This window comes from Rhinolophus sinicus, chromosome 2 (assembly GCF_057876585.1).
Source record: "Rhinolophus sinicus isolate RSI-liver-muscle chromosome 2, RSI-T2T, whole genome shotgun sequence".
Lineage (NCBI taxonomy): Eukaryota > Metazoa > Chordata > Mammalia > Chiroptera > Rhinolophidae > Rhinolophus > Rhinolophus sinicus.
This window is the reverse complement of record NC_142502.1, coordinates 115,718,449-115,727,669: the sequence shown is the minus strand read 5'-3', so window position 1 is coordinate 115,727,669 and position 9,221 is coordinate 115,718,449. Positions and strand designations below refer to the sequence as shown.

The 9,221-nt window shown below is 41.3% G+C and overlaps 1 protein-coding gene across 2 annotated transcripts in view; it reads left to right on the top strand.

Moving 5' to 3' along the window:
• The first annotated feature begins 229 nt into the window (after nucleotides 1–229).
• The window catches only part of ANAPC1 (anaphase promoting complex subunit 1), a 75,536-nt gene continuing 66,544 nt past the window's right edge, over nucleotides 230–9,221 (top strand). The window contains exons 1-6 of one of the 2 annotated variants that reach the window (XM_019714512.3): nucleotides 230–455; nucleotides 2,359–2,595; nucleotides 3,650–3,811; nucleotides 8,223–8,274; nucleotides 8,487–8,587; nucleotides 9,106–9,188. In XM_019714512.3, the coding sequence (XP_019570071.1) occupies nucleotides 2,383–2,595; nucleotides 3,650–3,811; nucleotides 8,223–8,274; nucleotides 8,487–8,587; nucleotides 9,106–9,188 (611 nt within the window). In that variant the 5' untranslated portion in view covers nucleotides 230–455; nucleotides 2,359–2,382. The remainder of the gene's footprint in view (nucleotides 456–2,358; nucleotides 2,596–3,649; nucleotides 3,812–8,222; nucleotides 8,275–8,486; nucleotides 8,588–9,105; nucleotides 9,189–9,221) is intronic. The other variant, XM_074332495.2, reaches the window with a different exon arrangement.

The window sequence follows — 9,221 nt, the reverse complement described above, 5'->3', positions numbered from 1 at the left end:
ATCGCAGGCAACGTTTTCGTGAAGGCATCCATAGCTTTAACAGACTTTTCAAAGGGTTCAGGCCCCACGCTGCCCTAAGGAGGAGGTACCCTGGCAGGTAGGCCCCAGCATCCTTCCCGATACTCACTGCACAAAGGACGGCCGGCAGCTTCGCGCCTCCTGGCGAGGCGCCGCTCCTGAGGCCCCGCCCCGCTAGGTCCGCTCCCGCTTGGCCCGGCGCGAAGCACGACGGGAAGCCAAGATGGCCGCCTCCATTTGAACTGCTCTCCAGAGCTTCTCGCCTCACGCCCGCCTCACGCCCGCCTTTCCTCAGGTGCTGCTCACTCTTCCTCCAGAGTAGGGAAGGAGGGGGAATGAGAAGCTGCAGCAGCCGAGGAGTCCCGGTGACCGACTCTGCCGCTGCCCTCGGGGAGCAGCCGGGGCTCGCCGCGCCTGACGCGTCCTGAGTTACTCAGGTAGGGGCCCTGCCGGCGGCGACAGGTCAGCGCGTGTCCCCTGACCCCCGCACCTGTCCCGAGGCCGACGGTGCGGGACCGGAAGGGAGGACCCAGCGCCCGGGGGCAGCGCAGCTTGCGGGCTGGGCTCTCCGGCGCGCCTCCCCGCGCTGCACGCGTCTCCGCGTGCGGCCTCAGCTCCCAGAGGGGCTCCTTCCCCTGCGACGGGGCTTTCTGAGGCCCAGGTTCTCAGCGTGTTGTTTTCACCGACCCCTGAAGACCTGAAGAGGCGGAGGAAGCTCTGCCTTTTTGCGGAGACTGAACTCGGGGTGCCTTCGCAGGGCCTTTCGGTGTCCTCTTGAACCAGCTTCGCGGTCGCCTCTGGGAGGGTAGCTTGGTTTCTAGTGAGCACTGATGATGTCTTCATTCTCAGCACGTCAGTTTAATATAGTGCTTTTATATATGTGGCTCATTACGTTGCCCCCATAAGTAAACACATACAGGTTTGAGGTACACTAAAATATTAAACGTGTTGCCTTAGTCAGCACAAGATATTGTACTGTAAAAATAGTTCTATGATTAATAATTTTGTAATTTTCTCTCAGAATTTTAAGATGTTGGTCATCCTGTTGACTAGAATATAAGAAGACCAGCTGAATTTTATTGTTTTCTTGTCAGTCTTCCAAGGCACTGTCTCAGTCGTATTCCTAGTGTAAGTGTTCTCAGTACTGACTTTTAGCAGGAGGAGAAAAGTGTCATGATTGTGATGTACAGTTGTCTGAGGAAGAAAGTTTAATTAACAGCAAAATAACTGCAACGCTTGCAGAGCCGCATAGGGACTCCAGGGGCCTTGACATATTGCAGCAAAGAGCCTGAAAGACCCCAGGAGAGAAACTAAGTTAAATTCAACTCTTTTTAGTGTGAATGCATTTCAAATACTCATTTTAAAGGTTGTCTGTAGTGCTGACATTAGTGTTTGTTTTGATTTCTATGTTTGAGGATTGCAGCTTAAATGTGATGCCACAGAACCCGATTTTCACATAGGTGTTGTCTCGGAGACAAAACTAACATCCACCTCCTACATCACATTGTGCAGTGTCAGAATTTGACTGGCTGCGACTTCCTGTTTGTAGAAATGTTTTGAAAGTAGAGGGGCTTGCTTCCACCCACAGCTCATCCACACCTTAATAGTGATAAACTGAACTGTACTAGATTATGTCAAGTAGAAGATAGAACTCTTAAATTTGCAAACAAGCATGACTGTTTCATGCACAGAACTTCCTTAGGTTTGACCAAAAATTGGAATTGATTATGGTTGTATGTTTAGGTGGATTGGGGTGTCAGTATTACTGATGACATGTGATAGCTTATTAAAGCAGTGGTTTAACTTTTGATGAATTAGAAGAAATACGTGAGTTCTGTTTGCTTTGTTTCATATCAATATGCCAGTGATCCGTTAGGTGTGCTTTTCAAATGAGGTTCCAGCATCTGAACAGAAATGATGTTAAATATCGAGAGCTGGGAAGTCATCGGCCTATGAAGTACAACTTGTCTAAATACTTCAATGTGAAATATGGAAAAATTAGTGTATAGTGGTAGGAAACATAGGATAGGTATTGTGGGATGTAAGTGCTACTCTCATCCCAATAGTTTCCTACAGTGGTAACTGTTCATCTGTCTGCAACAAAAAAGGAACTGTAATGTTAATTATGGAATGACAATGTAACTGTAAAATAATAACTGTAATTACCTGAAAAAGTCAGATCTGGAATGTCCATTGATATAATGATCACTTGTACACCCACCGTGTGATAGGATTATGTGACACTTACCTAAAAATTAAGAACTCTTGTAAATTTTCATGATATTTTTTATTTTGTGTTTGACTCTAACATCTGACCAGAATGTGTTTCAATTCATACAGAAATAATGTTGATATTTGGAACCCATGTCGAACTTGTATGAAGACAGGGCAACAATGATTGCAGCCGGGGATTTGCAGGAATTTGCTCCTTTCGGTCGAGACCACTGCAGGCACCACCCTAACGCTCTGAACCTTCAGCTTCGCCAGCTGCAGCCAGCCTCTGAGTTCCGGTCTTCTGATGGTGCTGCTGGCTTGGTGGGATCCCTTCAGGAGGTTACAATCCATGAAAAACACAAGGTTCCGTTAAGTTTCTCACTCTGTTTTTGAAATGCAGAGTAATGCGTCCACTTGTAATTTAAGGTACCCAGATGCAAGTGCGAAATGAGTATGAAGCTACTTCTTGGGTAGAGGCTAAGATTTGGTCATTTTTATCAAGGCTAAAAATAATGAGTTTATCACATACAGTGTCATGGCTGTTTCTTTAGATGTTATATAACTCGTAGTTTTATTATGAGTATCAGTCTGATTATGGTCCATTTTCAGCCTCTTCACTTGGAATGTGGAGACCAGATTTCATGTTATTTGCTGATTAGATAGTAGAGCTAGGGATGGTCCGTGCTGCAAAAGACTTTTGTGTGTGTAGAGGAGAAAAGAAAAGCCACTGAAGTAGCTACAGTAGTACGTAGTTCTTAGGTAGGGGGATAGGATGTCATTGTGTGTGTCAGAAAATCAGCCTTCCTCATCTTATTCCATTTTCATATCCCTTTTGGGATACCAAAATCTCAGGGAGATTTTGTATGTAATTAGCAATCTATACCTTTCTCTCTCGCTTATTTGGACTGTTGGGACCAGGGAAGGAAGGTGAATATCCGTGCACTTGGGAAGCAGGGAAGTCTGCATGGCGCATAGGCTCCCCTGGTGTTCCCACATGTGTCTCACTGCCCTCCCCATCACCCCCCCATATACTTACTGTGTCATTATAGTCTCCTAAGCTCTTGGGTTTCATTTTTCAAATATATAGGTAAGGTGTGATTTTTGTTTGTTAATATTTTGGGCAGCATGATGTAATACTCTAATATAAAACACATACTATAGAGACTTCGTTTGTCAGTTCTTGCTCATGAAATCCTTTTATGACAGATAACACACACATCCACACACCCCACCCCACTCTGTCCATCTGTGGCACCACACCTTCTAAGAGTTGGGCTGAGAGTGAGTCTTACTCCACAGGCAAAGACAGAGTGGGATGGCTGTTTGATTTAATTACCAAATCTTGCTTCATACTACTGAAACAGAAAAATAAAAAATCCGTGCTTGAACATGTCTAACAACTGTGTTAATTTTGAAGGAAAGCTGGCAGTTAAGGAAAGGTGTAAATGAAATTGGAGAAGAAGTGGATTATGACGAGGAACTCTATGTGGCTGGGAATATGGTGATTTGGAGCAAAGGAAGTAAAAGCCAGGCACTGGCCGTTTATAAAGCGTTTACAGTGGACAGTCCTGTTCAACAGGTGAGTTCATTTGAATTTTGCATTTGATTGACTATTTAACACTTTAAAAAAAGCTTCATCATAAAATTTAAGAGAAATGATAAAAAAAGCATAATGATCTCAGCAGCTGGGTTTCCATTTGAACATGTAGTGAAGGTAATGGTAGGAAAAGAAAATTTTCAGTATCACTTTTTTTACACGATTCTTTGTCAATTTGGTGATAATCTTTAAATACTCTCCTTGAGTAATTCAATTTAATATTGTCAGTAAAAACTTATAAGACATTAAAGGTACAAGAATAATGTAACAATGATGATAATTGACTGCAAAGCACTGATGAATAAAATTCAGGTTCGTAGTAATACTTAGAAAGAAAGGGAAACAAACTAATTTGCCATCATTGCACTTGGCTGTTACACCTAACTCTAGTCGAAAAATTGATAATTTGAGGGAAAGAATTAAGCACTTTCCCTGCTTTTTAAAGAAGACATGCAGTTCATCTCCATTATTTATAGAAGAATGCCAGCTAATAAATATAGAAGGAATGGTAGAATTAGAAAAATCACCATTTTATACCCACCAATGTCATCGTTGATTGAGACAAGGATTGGAAATGGGTACAAATGCCACTGGGTGGAAGGCTGTTAGCATGGCCCCAAGGTGTCGCCTGTGGGTTGCTTGTTGAGGAAAGGGAGGAAATGTGTATCTACTATGGAGCTATGTGTGGGTCTCCTCCTCCACCACGTGGTGGGGTTACCATCCCTAAGAGGGGGACAGAGGAATCTGCGTACCTACAGGTGTAATGCAGCATGAAGACATGATGGCAGCTACTCAGTTTTCTTCCCCCGAATGTTTGACTTTGGTATGAAGACCTAACTTCCAGTTACAGGAAACATGGGTACTGGAGGATTGATTTGTAAAACATCATGAGATAAGGTGAGGGTTGGAGGTACAGAAGAAACAACAACAGCCAGAGGTTGATCATTATTGAAGCTGGTTGATGGGGATTCATTAAGTTATTCTGTTTACTTTGTATAGATTTGAAATTTTCTGTAATAAAAAACTTAAAAAAACACCAAGAGGAAACAATTAGAGAAATCCAGAGTATGGGACAGTCCACATTCTGGTCTCTTGAAGGAGTCAGTCATAGAGGAAAAAATGGTGGGGACTGTTCTAGATTTGGCAGAGACTAAAGGAACATCACCAAATGTACCTTCTTGTTTTTTGTACCTTGTTCAGTGAACTTTGATTGAATCCTGGTTCTAGAAAATTGGCTAAAAGAGACATTTTTGGGAAAATTTGAAAAAGTTGCAAATGGACTGGATATTAGGTGATGTTAGAAAAATTATTTTCTCAGACAGCCGATGTTTTTGTGGTTATAGGAGAATGTCTTTGTTTCTGGGAAATGCGTGATGAAGTGTATAGGGGTGAAGTTTCATGATGTGTGCAGTTTTCAGATCGTTAGCCCCCCGCCCCCCCAATGCTGCCTGCACACAAGTGCACACATAGAAACACACATGGGAAAATGTTAATAACTGTTAGATTGAAGTGATACAGATGTTCATTGAACTATTTCAACTTTCTTCCTGAAAAGTTTTAGAATAAAAAGTTGGGGGAAAATGAATACATTTATAGTAGTTGAATTAATTCTTAGGCTATGACGAGGTTTTAAGGCTTGACTAGTGTTAAGTTCCTTACTGGTAAACACTGAAATCTTGGTCCCTGGACACTGCTTATTAGTTTTTTTCCCCCATTAACTATTTCCTAATGAACATCGTACTCTTTTAACAATATTTTGGGAATTATCTAAGATTTGAGGTCATATGTGAAATTATTTCTGTCTGGAGGAGTTGAAACCAGTGATGCTTTTGATAATTTTCTGCTATGGAGCATATAGTTAGTGTAGACATGACGATGTCCAGAGGGTCGTTTGCTCCTGTGTTTCCGTCTTCATTTCTCCAAGGCACGACTGCCTGTTTACTAGGTTCCCTGGATGTGCAGTGATGTGTATGGTCTCCTTTCTGTTGTCTCCTTTACCTTAAGATCCCTTGGAAATGGGATTGTAAGCTTTGTAAATTCAGTTCTTTTGCTCTGGAAAACATCATTATGTAGACTTCCTGCTAGTAAATAATAATTTTATATTTTGGTTAGAAATAATACAAGGTATATGTGACCGAGATTTAGTTTGTGCCTTCATTTATTCTGCAAGTGTTTAGTGTCACTATCTCAGACAGTGTGCTGGGTGCTGGGGCGACAAAGATAAATCTACAGTTTATGCCATGGAAGACCTCATGGTGTAGAAAGGTGAGCAAATAGACAAATACACTGAAATTGTATTCAGATAAATGGAAGTGCCGTGTCATAGCTGTGTGTCCACAGTGTGCTGAGAGCCAAGGGGCGGAGCTCTAAGGGAGAACTTCTCAAAGAAGATGCTGTTTGAATTGGAAGCTGGTAAAGAGGGCCTTCTAGGCAGAGGGAATCACAGCAAAAAGAATTATGGAAAAGCATGGCTCAGTCTAACTTCCAAATGGCTGCACACAGGGTGTGGGTGTGGAGAGGAGCTCGCAGGTGCTGGGTGGGACCAAAGTGAAGAGGTTTGTATGCACCTGGGAACTCGGATTGTGAGCTGTACGCGGAAGAAGCCTAGCAAGGACTTTCAAATGGAAAGTGCATCTTCAGCTGTGTGTTCTGAGAAGATATTACTTTGGCGGCAATAGGTAGCATTGGCTGGGGAGTAGAGAGACTCCTGTCTGGGATACTGTTTTATGACAGTTCGGGTGAAAGAGATTGGTGCCTGGAATAAAGAGAAGACAGAGGTGAGAGACAGAGCTGAGGGACATGTGCACGGAGCTAATGATCTCTGAGTCATGGGGTACAGGGGCGTGTGCAAATGCTACGTGGTTTCAGAGATGGGAGGATGGGACTTCATAAAAGGAAGCTGAGACGGTGACAGCTTAGACTCTGGACATTTCAGATCAGAGTGAAGCTCTGATGCAGGTTTTTCATTTGCTAAAATGCCGTTAAAAACTCCTACAACTCGACAACAACCAAACACAACCCAATTAAAAACCAGGCAGAGGACTTGAGTGGACATTTCTCTAAAGCAGATGTGCAGATGGCCAGTGAGCTCCTAAGAGATGCTCAGCGTCGTTACTCATTAGGCAGATGCAAATCCAAACACAGTGAGACACCACTTCACACCCACTGGGACACCTGGTATTAAACAACTGAGGAAAATCACACGTGTTGGTGAGGAAGGTGAAAAGTTGGAACCCTGTGCAGTGCTGGTGGCAAAGTAAAAAGTCCACTGTGGGAAGGAGTTTGGCGGTTCCTGAAAAAGTTAAAGCAGGATCACCATGTGATCAGCCCTTCCCCGAGCAGGTACACACACAAAAGCATTGAAAGCAGGGACTCAAACAGTCGTACAGCAGTGTTCACAGCAGCATTATTCACAGTAGCCACAAGGTGGAGACAACCCAGGTGTCTGTGCACAGATGAACGGATAAACAATACGCGGGACACGCCTGCAAAGGAGTATCTTTCAGCCTTTGAAAGGAAGGAAAGTCTGAGGGACGCTCCAGCGCGGTCGGACCCTGAGGATGTGATGCTGAGTGACATAAGGCAGATAGAACAGGACACGCGCTCTGTGATTCCTCTTTCATGAGTCCTTTGTGTAGGCAAATTCACAGAGACAGAAAAGAGAATGGAGGCTGGGGGAGGGAGAAATGTGGAGTTTTGTTGAATGGGCAGTTGCTGTTGGGGATAATGGAAAAGTTCTGGAAATGGATAATGTTGAGGTTGCACAACGTTGTGAGTGTAATTAATGCCACTGAATCCATACACTAAAAATGGCTCAAGTGGTACATTTTATACCACAATTTAAAAAACTTGTAAAAATGCCATTAAATATTTTCAGTGATTGTCAAGCATACCAGTGAAAGTTGAATGGCCTTTTCTAGTTTATTTTTTGTGAGATGGCTTTTTAAGAAAAGGAAATTGTTAGTTTTTCTAAGGATGTTTTTAAAGCGAGTCTAGGAAGGTTTAAGAATGAATAAAATCTGGAAATAATTAACTAGGTTGCAATTTTCAGCTCTTCTGATAATTTTTCACTTTATGTAGGATATAGGGTTTAAATTAAGTTGAGCCACTGTTTCAGTTAACTTTTGCTGCAAGACTTCCATCTAGATTTTTGGGATTTTATCTTTCCTTCCCTTTTCATAAAATTTATTTGCAAACATAGTTTATCTTTCCTTATATTTATCATTAATTAGTCTAATTTTATCTTAACTCTTTTATGTTCCCATGTTGTATGTGTTGAGCTCATGAAGAAAGACAATTTGGTAGATGTCATAATTATTATGTAAATACCATTAGTGACTATGTTATCATGTAGATACAATTTTCTTAGGAGAGCGTTTTGTGTTAATTTTAGGCATTGTGGTGTGACTTCATTGTATCACAAGACAAGTCTGAAAAAGCCTACAGTAAGTTTCTTTTTGAAATTTTATTGTATCTTATGATTCCGTGGTGTCCCGTGGTTTTTTTGTTGAAAATAAGTAGCCACTAAAAGGCTTAGGTTTAGCCTAAGCATTTTATATTATTTATTAAAGAATTTGTATTGTTGGGAATTGTAATTTGTGATTATTGGGGTAGTTTTGAAACAAAAGCACCCATCTTGTTGTACCGTTTCTTTCAGGTAGTGATGAAGTAGAGAAATGCATATGTATATTGCAGAGCTCGTGTATTAACATACACAGCATAGAAGGAAAGGATTACATTGCTTCTTTACCTTTTCAGGTAAACCTGAGTGTTTCTATGGATTTGTGTTTGGTTGGAGATTATTCTTGAATTAATTGCTTTCAGAAGTAGTGCTACTCTTATGTCTTATAGTAATCACTAATATTATTTTCACTCAAATAAAGTAACTAAAATTTAGATTTTGTTGCTTACCATTTTTCTGTCCTTTGCATAAAAAATAATTTAATGAAGTAAATTATGAAGTCTTTTCTGAGAGTTTAACTGGTAAATAAGAAATCATTTTGCTTATAGTAAAGCACATGGCAATATTAGTCTTCTGTTTCTCATCATCTTTTACATGCCTAGCGCTGATATCAGCCCCTGGCAGGAGTTTCAGATTGATTTGATTTTGCCTTAGACTTGCTTGTTACAATTACTTAAAAAAAAAAAAATTATACTAACTGATATTATTTTGTAACACTGAATTGGAAGAAAATCTAATGTTCTAACATGTTTCCTAAAACATGTTCTAAAGAGTAGCTTCCTTTACCTGTATTTTCTCCCCTTTTTCCTGACAGGTTGCAAATGTTTGGCCCACCAAGTATGGATTGTTGTTCGAACGAAGCAGCTCTTCACATGAGGTGCCTCCAAGTCCACCCAGGTATTCAGTCCACTCGGTTCAGAATATTATTAT